Source organism: Helianthus annuus, chromosome 1 (assembly GCF_002127325.2).
Source record: "Helianthus annuus cultivar XRQ/B chromosome 1, HanXRQr2.0-SUNRISE, whole genome shotgun sequence".
In the NCBI taxonomy this organism is placed as follows: domain Eukaryota; kingdom Viridiplantae; phylum Streptophyta; class Magnoliopsida; order Asterales; family Asteraceae; genus Helianthus; species Helianthus annuus.
In genome coordinates, this window is record NC_035433.2 from 147,850,894 (window position 1) to 147,866,729 (window position 15,836).

The 15,836-nt window shown below is 34.1% G+C and overlaps 3 protein-coding genes across 5 annotated transcripts; 2 read left to right on the forward strand and 1 right to left on the reverse strand.

Moving 5' to 3' along the window:
• Window positions 1–63: 63 nt before the first annotated feature.
• On the reverse strand, window positions 64–2,394 carry LOC110934125. Its single transcript, XM_022177317.1, has 4 exons — window positions 2,352–2,394; window positions 971–1,025; window positions 545–912; window positions 64–401 (listed from the first exon to the last, which is right to left on the reverse strand). The coding sequence occupies exons 1-4, from the start codon at window positions 2,392–2,394 to the stop codon at window positions 64–66; spliced, it is 804 nt and encodes a 267-aa protein (XP_022033009.1).
• On the forward strand, window positions 2,314–3,492 carry LOC110884290. 3 transcript variants are annotated; one of them, XM_022132013.2, is made up of 2 exons: window positions 2,314–2,694; window positions 3,229–3,492. In XM_022132013.2, exons 1-2 carry the CDS (start codon window positions 2,413–2,415, stop codon window positions 3,343–3,345), a joined length of 399 nt encoding a protein of 132 aa, XP_021987705.1. In that variant the 5' UTR covers window positions 2,314–2,412; the 3' UTR covers window positions 3,346–3,492. The 3 variants fall into 3 exon arrangements, with proteins under 3 accessions (XP_021987705.1, XP_021987690.1, XP_021987698.1); XM_022131998.2 differs by having other exon boundaries at window positions 2,319–2,691; window positions 3,223–3,492; XM_022132006.2 differs by having other exon boundaries at window positions 2,319–2,691; window positions 3,226–3,492.
• An 8,617-nt stretch (window positions 3,493–12,109) lies between these two features.
• Window positions 12,110–14,291, forward strand: LOC110884280 (60S ribosomal protein L9-2). The gene is made up of 3 exons (XM_022131985.2): window positions 12,110–12,569; window positions 13,761–13,883; window positions 14,022–14,291. Exons 1-3 carry the CDS (start codon window positions 12,195–12,197, stop codon window positions 14,109–14,111), a joined length of 588 nt encoding a protein of 195 aa, XP_021987677.1. The 5' UTR covers window positions 12,110–12,194; the 3' UTR covers window positions 14,112–14,291.
• The last annotated feature ends 1,545 nt before the right edge of the window (window positions 14,292–15,836 follow it).

The window sequence follows — 15,836 nt, forward strand, 5'->3', positions numbered from 1 at the left end:
TTTACTTTGAAATTTAATATTCTGTACAAACGCATACATTGGAAGAAACAAACAGAAAATTATTCAAATCTCGAAAAAAATTTCCTTGTAGACGACATTTGTTGTTTTACTCGCCACATTCTCATCTTTGTCTAGTATAAGCAACTTCACACCGGCTCTGCTTTTGACTCTTGATAACGCAACATAAAGTTGACCATGTGAGAAAACTGGATATTTCAAATACAATCCAACCCTTGATAGAGATTGTCCTTGACTTTTGTTTATAGTCATTGCGAAACATACATTTAAGGGGAATTGTCGTCGTTGAAACTTGATAGGAATTCTTTTATCCGACGGTGTTAAACCGATTCGTGGAATAAACGTTCTTGTCCCTATGTTTCCTCCGGATATAATCTCAGCTTCTATAACACGTTTATAAAGTTTAGTAATTCGTAGTCTCGTACCGTTGCATAAACCATTTTGTTGATTGATATTACGAAGCAACATTACATGTACACCAACTTTAAGGACTAATCGATGATTAGGCAGACCAGATATTTTAGACCATTTAGAACATCGGGAGAATATAGTTTGGCATGTGCTTCGTTTTTTGCTTGATCAGTTTGACAAATACTATCAGAACTCAAATACTCCACTTCATCACCAGGAAACGAAGCAAGCAATCTTTCATTTATTTCTTGAACAACCTCATTTGTCGGTGCCAGTATAGTTTTTTCAGCAAAATAATATTTATCTTTGTATAGTTGAAGAAGTGAAGGGTATACAAAGTTGATCAAATCTGACATAGGATCCACAGAGCACTTGATTAAAAGATCTTCAGGAATATCTATAACCACCTCAAAATCATCATTGTCACCAATCTTTCCCTCGCCCAACTCAAGCAACCAATTTTTGCAAAAGTTGTAATCTCTTCTGTATCAGATGCGTTGGCTCCTACAGTTAACCTTACGTTTTTCGTTAACGTAATGACCTTGCAAGTACTCCAAATATAGGACGAAGTGAGTGAAGCATTAACGATTTCTCGTCTAGATAAAATAAATAAATGTTAAAAACTATTTAATGAATAACATAAACAAACGAGAATGAGTGACTGTTAACGAACAGATTACCGAACGTTCACGAACGCAATTGAACAAACGAGACATTTGTTCGTGTTTGTACATTTAACTAATTGAACGAAATTTCTTGTTCATTAACTAAACGAACAAATGTAAATGAACTCCCGTCAAATGATTCACAAACTGTTTACAGTCCTAAAAATAATTAAAAAAAATGTTCTGGTGACTAAATTGACGATCACAAAAAACAAACTAGTGGTAACCTTAAATCACATGTGACAGTGGACATCTGCAAAATCATCATTTTTAAAGGCTTAGTATTCTTAATCTATATCTGAAGCAACCGACGTTGGTAGACTCTCTGTGACGAGGTTAACGGTGTTGGTTTTGTAGATTCTCAATGAGAATTAGCAACCAGCGTGGTTCAAAATTCAAGTACAAGTTGTGCTAATTTTAGACTCGACAATCAGTGATGATTCAAGCACATTACATCCTCTCTAAAATGTACTTCTGAAATCCATCTAATGCCACTTTGTGGGATTAGAACCCAAATCAATTTAGGGGCCGTTTGACAACTTCTGAACGGTTAAGTGTTGAATCAGTAATAGGTCTGAACCATTAAGTGCTGAACCAGTAAGAAGTCTGAACCATTAAGAGTCAGTATAATGCTTAACCGTTCAGAGGTAAATGTCTAACAAATTCAGATTAGAGATCTTAACCATTCAGACTCAGTATAATACTTAACCTTTCAGAGGTAAATGTCTGAACCATTCAAACATTTGCTCATGAAACAAACAGTCTGAACCAGTAAGAGGTCTGAACCATTAAGAGCCCCATTAAGAGGTAAACAAACAACCCCTTAGTAAAAGAATAGACACGATGTACCATTCTTTAACTATAAAACATAATTTTCTTACGTGCTTATTTTGATGTACGTGTCGATATAAACTAAAGTTGGTTAACGTTTCAACGTAAATCTTTTTACGAATAAGTCGAGTCAAATATAATACGTTTTCGTACTTATTTTTATACACGTTTTCAGTTGTTCTACGTTTTGACATAACTTTTGTTCAAAAACAAGTCAGGTAAAATATAATACGTTTTTATTACTCAATATAAGTTCGAGCTACTTTACCTTTCGACGTCGACGCAACGCTCGAGAAAATTTACTAGTTGTAAACATAATATGATTTTGAGAAACTATATGTATACAGTATATACGTAATGTATGTGGGTCCATATCACACACAAAAGTGTTGATTCACTAATTCAACTCACACTTCTTATAAATACCTTTTTCTCTTCCACAGCTCCCACTCTTAATCTTATCATCCATCTGTAACCACCACCTCACATGATCAACGAACCCTGGGTTGCTGCAGCTATTACCACCGACGCTCTGGTGGCGGACCTTTTATTACACATCAAACGATCATCATCACTGCCTACACCTGCACCGCCGTTGAGCGTGAATCCTCCAGGATGGGGCGATCATAAGTCTCGATCGAAACCCTCGGCGATTTGTAATTCCACCGTCGGTAAGGGACAGCAACGTCGGAGCCCTAGCACACCGTTTTCATGGAGCGACGGTTACGATGAGTCTAGTCGGTGTTCAGATCATAGATCCGGCAAGGTTTGTACCTTCTCCGTCTACATGTTCGTCGGAAGTTATACTTTACGGTCGACTTCCGGCGTATCGTTTGGTGAAAAAATCAAAAAAGTTTAAAAAATATGTTGGGATGGTTATTTACTGTTTTGCCCTTGCTTGCTCGCCTAATTTACCTTACGTGGACTTCTATCAATCTATCATCTTCCATTTTCGTTTTTCAAAAAAATTAATTTTTTTTTTTGTTTTTTACGGTTTTGCCCTTGCTTGCTTAGCTAATCTACCATACGTGGACTTCTATCATCTTCCATTTTCGTTTTTCGTTGTGATTTCTGTTGGTAATTGACGAAAATACCCATCATGTTTAATCCACGTGAGTAGATCTCTTTTGAGTAGTACTCTGGGGCCCACGTTTCGTACTTTTTAATCGTCGGTTTGGGTTTGGATAATCCGAATCCGTCATGGGTATTTTGTTCTTGTCGGGTTTTATATTCGGGTCGTAGATATTCTATTTATTTATTTATTTAGTTTTGGCTGATTATGTATTTTGTTGTTTAGGTTGTTGATTTGCATGAAGATCCGAAAAGAGAGCGTGAGAGTGGATCAGAAGTTGAGAATATGAAGAGGAGGCGGTGTATGCTACCGGATCTAAATGAGACACCGGCACCGGTCTATGAATAATTTGAAAACAGTTTGTGTGAATACATACAAAAACAATATTATTTAGGTAGATCAAGTTAGTTTTTCTTTAATTTGGATAACATTTATGTTGGTTCAGTTCTGTTTATACATGAAGGAAAACATGAAAACATACCTTTGATTGCATCAGTACAGGCCAGCAGAGAATCCAGATGTAGATGCAACAATAGTGTTTGACATAGTTGTCAGTTTGGTCTGGTTCCTCCTTAGGGTGCAATCTAATGATGGTGACTAAGAAAACCGAAAAGGGTATCGGCCGTAGGAGAGGGAGGTCGAACATTATGATGTTATGGCTAATAGGGTGTCTGATTGTGTAACTGTGTAACCCCTTAACCTCCACATAAGTCTCCTTATATATGTACCCAAGAGGAAACCCTAATTAGTTAATAAGGGTAATTGGGCCCATCAACAATTACCAACTAATTATTTAATAGGATTGTTATATATTTTGATCCATATAATGTAAATGATTATAATGGCTACTAGATTAAATATAAAATAAATATATTTAATCTTACATTCTCCCACTTAGCCGAGTAATCATTTACTATGAGTATTAGATAAGCCTGATCAGGAGTTAACACTCATTTTAGCCTTAAACAAGTACTATAGCAGAAAAATACAGCCGTTGAATCATTATGCGACTCAGGACCCCCATTAATCATACTATAGCCTTAATTTAAAACCTAATCATCATGATCAAAATACACGTAAGCCCTTTGTTTGATTTGTAACTATATTTGTCTATATGCCATTATGCTAGCTTGACATATTCTTAGAGACATACAAAATCAAACCGATGAGGAAAAAATTAACTAATACTTAGACATTCATAGTACGATATGCAATTGCGCATGGCCATTAATTAATACCCGTCTATGAGCTCTCTTAATAAGACTTATGGGTAATAGCCCTTCAGTTATAGGATCCTTAAGCATATCATGAATGTATTCGATACAAAACTTAGTTTCATCAAATCGTTCATAAACGAATAATTAATTGCGTATCGAAACTTAATGCAACACCTCTTGAACTGTTACTGTTCAAGGAGTTATGGTAGCTGACTTTATCACACTAATTCTTCAAAACATTAATTATATGGAGTTAATAAACTCATGAGTCCACTGATAAATTTCCAACAGCATTTAGTGACTGTGTTATGTCGTTATAACTTAGGTTGTTAATATCAGTGCATTATGACTCCTCCATGAAATAGGTTTTGTCTGCTGACATAAAGATATACCCGAAATTATCATCTTTGAATATCTCAAAGGCAGAGTAATAAACCGGTTTTAATTCTCACTTCTTCTTTAAATTGTAGTCTCTCGTTTCTTTTAAAGATATTGTAATACTCCATTAGATGCTACACATTAATCTAGACATATCTAGTGTGTTGCAATGTGAGTAATATCTAAACGAGTATAGATTTACACTTACATAAGGCTTCCAATTAATGAAGCGTAAATAAATAATATCATTTATCCTATTATCCTCTTAAAGGAGAGCAATATTGATTGTTACGTATGTAAGGACTCATTTAATGTTAAACTTATGGAACGAAACTAATGTCCCATTTGGTCTATCTCAGTACGTTATGATATCTATTACATAAGAGACATCTCTGAGATTTATTACATCAAAGTTTGTGTTAACAATGCTTTGACTTATGTAACATATACTTGTCAAAAGAATATTATCTATATAGACAAGTTTATCTTAGTTGCTCCCACTCATTTTGAGGTAGGTTCATTAATCCACTTGATTCTTGATGAAAATAATTACGTTAGCTGTTCATCACATTATGATGTTTGCATTAACCCATACATGGATATTATTGGCTTACAAATAAAGTGTTCTTTAACCCTTCAGTTTGAAACTTTAGGTTGTTATCTAATGAACATGTAAATGTGTCAGCCATTGTTAGGGAAAATTCTTTTAATGTTCATCTAATGTAGCTTTAAACTATTATAAGCTACTAGAACAGTGATGATCCTCAAAGAAATCTTTTGTTAGATATGTAATAAAGACTCTTTAATAATTTATCTCTTCCTGAGTATAACCTTTGACAATCAATCATGCTTCTTAGTGTCTTAACGCTTATATTAGGATTTGATTTATTTATGAACACTCTTAGGTAATTCAATCAAATCCCAAATGTTACACGAACACATAAAATCAGTTTTACTAGAAAACTGTTTTATTCCATTCAGATGATTGATTTACGCTAATGGCTTGATTTTAAGAGATAGGATCATTAAACATTTCCAAAATCCATTTCAACTTCATTAGGGAGGTTATGTAATCATCAAAGTTAGTAGGCTTTTAAACCTAGATGACCTCCTGAGTTGATTATTGGGTTCATTAGAAGTTTCAGTTTTATGGATTAGCTCTTGGTTAGGTTGCTATCATTTTCAGGATTCTAAGTTTGTAAGAGTTGGTGTAGTATGGTGTACAAGAGGTGTAATGGGAGTTAAATTCGGAGTGAAATTTAATGACACTCTTCCCCCCGCCTCTTGTATTCCTTGCAAGTCATGATAAGGACTTTGACTGCTCCTACTGACCTTAGAAATCTTTAGGAACTCAACATGCTTAGGGTCAGTATTTAACGACCAACAAAATCTAATAGAGAAAACAAATTAATGACGTTAGTCATTGTGATTTCTCTTGTTGAGGATTATGTTAGTTTAGATAAGAAATCTAAGTGTGCCCACAATTAAGCAACAATGAAACTTTTGTAAGAGTAGCATTAGATTTTATGGAGACAAGTATTGATGGAACAATGTCATGATAGAGCAGTGTCTTGTACAAGAGGTGCAAATTTAGGTAATGTAAACTTTTCACTCCCCACCTTTTGCAACTATTGCAAGTTATTATTAAGACACTTAATGCTCCCACTGATCTTTAATATCTCTAGAATGCTACAAGAAAAGTTTCAATGAGCTAGGTGATGTGGGAACCTATCACATATATGTTAGACTTTATTTGATTTCTTTAACGTCCAGATGTCATAAGAAACTTAGGGACATATTTAATAGCAATCTTATAAAGTATATGTATGAATAAATTTCTTCTAAGACCGTGGGCCATATGTGACAAAATTTAGATACAAGTTGATAGTCTGTTAAATGATAAATGAATTATGTCTGAATATTCCATTTGGAATAAGTTCCACGAATGTCAATGAATGACTTATGATGGACCCATACTTATTCCTTAAGCCAAGTCATATTTTAGGGCTTTAACGTCATGATTTAAAATCACTTAAAATAAGATTAGATGAAAAAATCATCCTCATTAACCATGTTATGATTTCTCATGAATTTTGGTTCTAATGGATGAAATTTACAAGTCTCATTTTCCTTTTGTCAAATTCTCATTTGCATAACGACAAAAGTTGTGAAGAAAGTAAGGTATCATCTAGTTTCATCTTAGTAATGTTTCTATCCAGATATTTAGAACAAATAAGAGGAGGGTTTAAGATAAGTGTGACTTTATGATGACCATGCCAACCTCACAACCTTCATAACATTGCTTAATCATGATACTATATTCTGATTAATCTTCAGAATATATAAGGTATCTAAAGGCGTTGTTAGAAGACTGCTTATTATGGTTCTTATAGCCTTAATAATTAGTTTTGTCACTAACTCTCATGTTAGTTATTTGTCGAATTCTGGTAAGGAAACGTATGGAACTAGAGTCAACTAATCATGTGTTAATTGGAATATTAAAATTATCAGACTTAAATATCATTAGGAAATGACTACATAATTAACTTATCCAACTGTTCTTTAGAATAATGGATAGTCTCGTTGCTGATGCTTAGTCTAATGGCATAATCATGCAGTGAGATTTTTCCCTTGAAGAACCTTAACGTTGGGATTAACACTTGTAATTTGTCTATGGACCTTAGAACAATCCTCTTTTAAAGTTTTAGTGGTTGTAAGGTGAATAAAATCTTATTTTCCAGTTTCAAACATTTATTTCTATGTACATATGTTGCTTATCAACACACTCGTTATACTTTGGTACTTTTGAGTGTTATAGCTGATTTATAATGCATCAAATTGTACAAATGAAAACTTAGTATGTAATGTACTGGAAAATGTACTTATTTCCATGCGTAAGCCCTTAACTTTATGGGTCATGGTTTTGTACATTATAATATATTCACATATACCACTTAACCTTATAATTTATAATTTTAAATGAAGACATGCACCTTAGGAGTTCTTGTGATTATTCCACAATTATAGATTAGTTTTAGGAAAAACTTAATCTGGAATAACTTTAGTGATAGCAATTATGTTAGAGAGTTCTTGATTATCATAAGAGACATCATGTTCGATTTACCCTAATCATCATGCTCTACTTTTCTTCTGTAGTGCCTTATCAGAAGAGAGCAATAGGGTTATCGCGTCTTAAGAGATAATCAAGGATTTAATTTAAGAGCTAATTCTTATAGAAACTTTAAGCAAAACATTTTAGATTTAGGAATTAGAGTGGATGAGATATTGATTTATAGAAGAAAATTATAGTGAGTAAAAATTATGGGTACTAAGAATAAGGCAGGCGAAATGATCATGAAAATTAATTGAGGATCATTAATATAAGGATCATTATGTGAAGAGGTTGTGATATGTCTATTACTAACATCAAAATAATAGACTACTTAAAGTTATACTTAAACGAAGACAAAACAGCTTTGGCCAGAAGTGTAATCATTTAAGCATGTGTGCAAAGTGGTTGTAACAAATCAGCTTTGGCCAGAAATTGAGACAATCACTTTAGTTATGCACTTGTTAAGTATGCCATCTATGAAGGAATTAAATCAGCTTTGGCCAGATATTAAAACCCTCATGCTTATGATGCACACTTGACATAGCTTTCGTAATACTTGAACGATAAGTAGATGTATCAAGTCAGCTTTGGCCAGAAATGATATATCAAAAAACTCATTCAAGTTAAGCCATTTTGGTTTTGTAAAACATTATTTGATCCTCATTAATTAACTAATTAATTACAAAAAACCAAACATTTAACAGCGTGCCCCCGCACGGGGTTCGGGGCGAAGCCCCGAGCTAAATCTTAGTTCACATTAAACAGCCTAAAATAATGAGGTTTCGAGTCAAGTCTCGACTGAGTTATGAGATCTCGAGTCATTTATGAGGTCTCGAGTCGTAACCTTGTTGTCTCGAGTCGGAACCATGGTATCGACTACTATATCTTATGAGATCTCGAGTCATGATGAGGTCTCGAGTCGCAACCACGGTCTCGAGTCGCAACCTTATGGTCTCGAGTTATGACGTTATGGTCTCGAGTCGCAACCTTTGTCTCGAGTTATGACGTTATGGTCTCGAGTCGAGACCTTTGAGCCCTTATGATTTCGAGTCGAGACCTTATGGTCTCGAGTCGAGACTGATGGTCTCGAGTCGTAATCTGATGATCTCGAAGCTTCCTGTTAACAGCTGTTAATTGTGATAACATAACCGAAAATTCGAAATCTAAGGAATTATGAGATGTTATTTCCTGTTTTAAGGTGATCTAATTTTATCAACATATTTCGAAAAGATTGTAACCGTTTATCTAATAACAGTTTTCTAAAATCTTTAGAGGACAAAAACAGATCAAAAACAGGAAAAACACTTAATAATCCGAATCATATTCCAAAACATAATAGAATTTTCGAATTTTCCTAAGAACATGATGAACCAAAAAAAAAAAAAAACCATAAAACATAAATTCTGGAACCCGAAACCTGAATATTAATAGTTTTTCTAAACAGATTTCAGCTAAACATAAACAAGTTAATTCCGAGTGAACATATCATTAATCTTTTTCCGAAAATCATGATTTCGAGTCGATCTTCATGACTCGAAACTGGCTGTGACGGTTTTGAAGTTAAAAAAAAATACGTTTTCCAAGTTTCAATCCCAGAATTATGGATACGAAAAACAGAACTGACTAATCAACATATGCTCTGATACCACATGTTGGTTCAGTTCTGTTTATACATGAAGGAAAACATGAAAACATACCTTTGATTGCATCAGTACAGGCCAGCAGAGAATCCAGATGTAGATGCAGCAATAGTGTTTGACATAGTTGTCAGTTTGGTCTGGTTCCTCCTTAGGGTGCAATCTAATGATGGTGACTAAGAAAACCGAAAAGGGTATCGGCCGTAGGAGAGGGAGGTCGAACATTATGATGTTATGGCTAATAGGGTGTCTGATTGTGTAACTGTGTAACCCCTTAACCTCCACATAAGTCTCCTTATATATGCACCCAAGAGGAAACCCTAATTAGTTAATAAGGGTAACTGGGCCCATCAACAATTACCAACTAATTATTTAATAGGATTGTTATATATTTTGATCCATATAATGTAAATGATTATAATGGCTACTAGATTAAATATAAAATAAATATATTTAATCTTACAATTTATAAATATGAGATTTTTGTAATTCAACTTTGTTGACGAGTTGTAATGTATTTATCGTGTGGAATTGGGTTGTTTACATAAGAATATGACAACTAAACAAGCAAACACAATTTCCTGTTTTGCAAACACATTTTCCTGTTTTGAATAGCAAATCCAATTCTACCTTTACACCATCTTAAAACTAGCTGAATGTAGTCCTTGTGTCATCATATCTTTACATGGTCTTAACCATGGGTATTGAGTAGACCATTCGAGGTAAAGCCACTACATCCGTGTGAGTGAAGGAGTACAAAAGTAGTTCATCACCATCATTGCTATGATACCGTCCTGGTGAATGCATATAAGCAAGTAGCAACAAATCCAAAATTCTTGTCGTGTGATGGATCCCTCGCACCTTATAGTTTATTTGTTATTATTAGTTCACTATCTATCATGAATATTTTATTAACCTTTTAAAGTCCTTAACGTGCACATGACTAATATGTATAAAGTCTAGTGTCGTCAAAATCCTTCCATGTAGCATGTTAAAATTGTTCCATGTAGCATATTGAGCATATGTTCATCATGGCAGTGACAACAATGTAACATAATCGTCATAACAAGACAATAGTATTATGAACAAATAATACTCAACAACCCGATCCAACGTATAAATAAAGTCCTTATATGTCAACTGACATGAATCATAAATAACTTGGAACAATACAAAGAGTATATTGATGTGTACCAGAGTTTCAAAACACAATATCAATATCTTACCTGGATAACTTTAAATAGTCAACAACCATCTCGATCATCCTCACCAAGGGCGTAGCTTTCAAGGGGCCGGGAGGGGCGCCCGACCCCCCCCCCCCCGATTTTTTCGCTCAGTAGTGTCATGTATGTATGTTTCGTGTAGAATTTTTTAGGTATATACGTTTTCGACCCCCGGTTTTACAAAAAAAAATACTTATGTAGATTTTTTAGGTTTGGTGACTTCCGACCACCCGGTGGAATTTTTCAAGCTTCGCCACTGATCCTCGCTAAACAAAGTCTACGTTTTCAAAGGAAAACCCACTGAGAATTTAGATACAACTACCATTATATTCCTAAAATCGCACCCGTAGTTATGTGGCTGGGTTTCTCGTAGTGGTATTTGAGTACATTACCTCACATTTACTTATAACTTCATTATTGTAGGAAGTCACATAATCTTTATAAGGGTAATTTTCAATCTCTTTTGTTTCATGCTATTATCACAACCCCCCTTGAATGTTTATTTTAACTTTAACCATTACATAATTACCTTTTACGCATGCTAACTTACAACCTCTTTAATAATATTTTCTAATTCTACACATTTTATCCACCACATGACTTGAATTCTCAACAACACAATGAGAAACAACTTTCCTAACACCTTGGTTCACATTATTAACCATGCCATTTTTAAAGCATTACTAAGTGCTCAAGACCCATAAAAACGCTTTGTAGAGATATGACTCCAACCCATTATACATAACAACGTGACTTGACAATTACATAACGAGGCTTGAATGTAATATTAGTAATCCTAGGAAAGCGAGACCACTATTAGAAATAAGTATGGATTCTCATCTTCACTGAAGGGAGATCTTAGACTGTGTTTGTCAACTGTTGACTATCATCAAAGGTTGGTCAACGGTAGAAATCCTTTTCTCGCCTTGAGGAGACTAAAGGTGTCTAAATTTTGCAGAGTGCACAACGTTTTACGATTCAAATGCTCCACCCGACATTTGTGAACTAACAATCCAAAACCACATTTGACTGGGTTTTCTTCAAAAACAAAAATGACTTTTAATAACATACACGTTATCAAGTTTATAAAGTATAAACATCGACCTTGACATAAATTAAACTAGTTATGATATCTATTTTAGGACATTCAATCCCAATAAGTCCAAAAAAACTTCTAATGAATCAGTTTATGTCCAACCTGACCCGAAGATTTGGTATATGTTTTAAAATTTTGTGTGGATATTAGTTCCAACTTGAATTGGTTTGAGCCCGTCCAGAAAAACTAATCAAAACCCGATTCAAACACTACAACGGGTTTTGAACCTAGTTTGATTTGGGCTAAACCGGCTTGAGTCCAAACTAAAAAACTGGACCAGTTTCTAAACCGAACCGATTTGAGCCCAAACCGAGTTTTATACACAATTTCCATTTCTTTTTTAAAAGCCCATACTTTGTAGAAAAAACCCTGGCCCATGTAGATACATAAGCCCAAGCCCAAGCCCAAGCCCATTTATCATTCAATCGTAGGGCATAGATATAACAACCCTCTCCACAATCTTTCACCTCTGCACCCGTAAACCCTAATTTCTCAACAAGAAGCCGGCGGCGCTGCACAACCACCGATTCCAAAATGAAGACAATCCTCTCATCGGAAACAATGGACATACCAGACGGTATCGAAATCAAAGTGAAGGCCAAAATCATCGAAGTGAAAGGACCACGAGGAACCCTAACTCGCAATTTCAAGCATCTGAACCTCGATTTCATGCTTATTACTGATGAGGAGACCGGAAAACGGAAGCTCAAGGTTGACGCGTGGTTCGGATCCAGGAAGACCACCGCTGCGATCCGTACGGCGCTCAGTCATGTTAACAATTTGATTATTGGTGTGACTCAAGGGTTTAGGTATAAGATGCGGTTTGTGTATGCTCATTTTCCGATTAATGCTAGTATTACGAACAATAATTCGGCGATTGAGATCAGGAACTTTTTAGGTGAAAAGAAGGTGCGTGTTTTGATCTGGTTTTTTACTTCATTTTGTACTTAATTTTATATACTTTTTGATAAATTAGTTGATTGTTTTGATGTTGTATGCTGAGTTTGATTTTGTTTGAGCTTTTGTTAACTGTTGATTTAATATAATATGTTTAGATTTTAGTGTTTTTTTGTGATTAGAAATTGTTTATTTTTAGTTTTATTCATGATAATAAAATTTAATTTGTTTAGATTTTAGTTTTTATTTTTTGTGATTTGAATTGTTTATTATTGATTTTTGTTCATGATAATAAGTTAGGTATTGTTAAATCTAAGCAGGATGTTGGACATGTGATCTTTTGATTTTGAAGATATATTTAGGATATTTTGATGTTAATTTATAGATATATTTAGTAACTTTCATGGTGAAGAGAAGGTTAGCATTATACCTTGTTATTTTCTAAAGAGTAAATTACTTTTTGAGTACCCGTTTTTAGTGGTTTTAACCATTTGAGTCCAAAATCAAAAAGTTTAACGCTCCCTAGCCATTTATTTTTCAACGTTTTGAGTCCAATTTTGTTCATTTTATAACGGTTTGAGTCCAATTTTGTTAAAAAAATTGGTCTCAAAAGGTTAAAATTTGGACTCAAAAGGACTCAAATGGTTATAAAAAAGTGTATAGGGACGCAAGGCACTAAACATTTTGATTTTGGACTCAAATGGTTAAAACCACTAAATCACAAGGACTCAAAAAGTAATTTACTCCTTTATAGGTTTTATCGTTTTTATATGTATGCTAATTGTTCTAATATTGTATGCTTTATGTTAGCTGTTGATTTTGGTTTATTATGTTTAGTTTCTAGTTTTGATAATTTTTATCAGAATTTTATTACAAAGCCATATTTTTGTCTTTAGATGTTTATAAATGTTTAAGCTACTGTATTCGAATTTGAAGATATGTTTATGATAATTGGTGTCCAATTTTATGGGAAACATGTCTATGATCATTATATTCTACATTTTGATTGCTTTTTTAGATATTCTGCATAGCTTAGTTTGGTTTTAAATTGATTTAAGCTTCTAGGTATGTGATTCTTATTAATTTGTTGATGGTTGTATTCACAAATATTCTGCAGTTAGTATAACAATTTGATATTTTTTCTCAAATTTTACGGTAAACAAGTCGATAATCATTATTGTTCTACATTTTGTTACGAAACAGGTTAGGAAGGTTGATATGCTTGAAGGAGTTACCGTTGTGAGATCCGAGAAGGTTAAGGATGAACTTATCCTAGATGGAAATGACATTGAACTTGTTTCGAGATCATGTGCTTTAATCAACCAGGTATCGTTTCTTGATTATGTTGTTTTGGCTATATTTAAACACTCCGAAGCTCAAATGGTGATCAAAAAGACATTTTTTACAGACCGGTTTGGTGTCATAGATGTTTACTTATGTAATTGCTGGTTTTTGTTTGTGCAGAAATGTCACGTGAAGAACAAAGATATCCGAAAGTTTCTTGATGGTATCTACGTGAGTGACAAGGCAAAGATAGACGAGGGTGAAAATTAAGTTTGATAGGTAGTTAAAATCCATCTTGTTGTTTGCTGCTTCCGTATCATTTTCGGGTTTTTTTTTAAAGATTTTTACCAGATTTTGTGTTTTGGATGTTTTATTACTATTTTATCGACATTTTGGTCTTGTTTTGCATGTATTGCTTGTCACTTCTGAAGTAATTGTTTTTCTCTACTAGCAATCGCCTTCAACCAAGTTCCAACTGTTTTTTTTTCACTAACCGCATGAAATCAAACTCAACAAAACCAGTATTTGTTAGACAACACCAAATTTACAATAAACTGATTGCAGTAATGCAATGCAGTTCCCCTATTATGTCAGAAAGGGTTAACGGCAGTCGATATGAAGCTTGAGAACAATTGTCGTTGGGAGCATAGAACAATGAAACATTCTAGACGGCTAGAAATTGAGATGCATAGATGTCGATTACTAAAAAGAGCACTGCATAAATCTCATCCTATAATCGTCTCGGCTACAATTCACCTCTCCTACTTCGATGAATCACTAGTTCAGGTGGAAACTTTATTAGTTCCTACATTCTGTTCGAGATTGAAGGGTTCATTAGGCTAGCTTTCAACAATGCCTACATTAATACGTTCAATCTACACTTTATTTTAGAGTTAAATGCCATTTTAGTACCTGTGGTTTGGTCCTTTTTGCCAGTTTAGTCCAAATGTTTGAAACGTTGTCATTTTAGTCAAAATAGTTTCAAGCGTTGTCATTTTAGTCCACTGCGTTAACTTCGTCCCTTTATTCTGTTAACTAGAAGGGCATTTTGGTTATTTTATATGCTATTCTGTTAACTAGAATGACAATTCGACCATATAAAATGATCGGATTACCCTTCTAGCTAACAAAAAAATGGACGGAGTTAAGCAAGTGGACTAAAATGACAATTTGAAACCACTTGGACTAAAATAGCAACGTTTCAAACCTTTAGACTAAACTGGCAAAATGATCCAAACATAGTGACTAAAATGACATTTAACTCCTTAATTTTATTTATTGTTAATTAACTTTTTTTTTATTATAACAAAGGACCTCAAAAAATTGAAAATAAAAGCCCTTACTTTAGGGACAAGCCATTGAACCAGCCTGCTTAACTACTTAGTGTTTAAGCACCTACCTCTTAATTAGTGCGTTTTATGTGTAGACCACTCTTAATTTGACATCATGATGCTTTTATATGAAGATTACCAAATAAGAGTAGGGTTCCTGCGGAAAGTGTGTTTTTCCTAGAAAGTCTAGGAAGCAATAAGAACGCGACATGTGGCATTGAAGGATTTTAACTAAAAGGGCAATTGTGTAATTTGAATATTATTTTAATTATGGATTATTTTATTAGGATAACTAACTATGGAAACTAAATATTCCATTTAAATCAAATTGGCAGTTTCAATTTAAATGATACAAGACGCTGTGTTTCTTGACAATGTGTTTTAACAGCAAGCAGATTTCTTGACGCTGTGTTTTAACTGCAAGCAGATTTCTTGACGCTGTGTTTTAACAGCAAGCAGATTGCTAGAGGATTATTGACACTGTGTTTTAACAGCAAGCAGATTTCTTGACATTGTGTTTTAACAGCAAACAGATTTCTTGACGCTGTGTTTTAACAGCAAGCAGATTGCTGGAGGATTCTTGACACTGTGTTTTAACAGCAAGCAGATTGCTGGAGGATTCTTGACACTGTGTTTTAACAGCAAGCAGATTTCTTGACATTGT

Excerpts from the sequence above, each read along its gene's own strand:
- LOC110884290 (XM_022131998.2), top strand. The coding sequence starts at position 2,413 with ATGATCAACGAACCCTGGGTTGCTGCAGCTATTACCACCGACGCTCTG. Across the intron at positions 2,692-3,222 it reads CAGATCATAGATCCGGCAAG|GTTGTTGATTTGCATGAAGA; the intron begins GTTTGTACCTTC and ends TTTGTTGTTTAG.
- LOC110884280 (XM_022131985.2), top strand. The coding sequence starts at position 12,195 with ATGAAGACAATCCTCTCATCGGAAACAATGGACATACCAGACGGTATC. Across the intron at positions 12,570-13,760 it reads ACTTTTTAGGTGAAAAGAAG|GTTAGGAAGGTTGATATGCT; the intron begins GTGCGTGTTTTG and ends GTTACGAAACAG. Across the intron at positions 13,884-14,021 it reads CATGTGCTTTAATCAACCAG|AAATGTCACGTGAAGAACAA; the intron begins GTATCGTTTCTT and ends TTGTTTGTGCAG.
- LOC110934125 (XM_022177317.1), bottom strand. The coding sequence starts at position 2,394 with ATGGATGATAAGATTAAGAGTGGGAGCTGTGGAAGAGAAAAAG. Across the intron at positions 1,026-2,351 it reads GAGCTGTGGAAGAGAAAAAG|ACGAGAAATCGTTAATGCTT; the intron begins GTATTTATAAGA and ends TATTTTATCTAG. Across the intron at positions 913-970 it reads ATATTTGGAGTACTTGCAAG|AAGAGATTACAACTTTTGCA; the intron begins GTCATTACGTTA and ends CATCTGATACAG.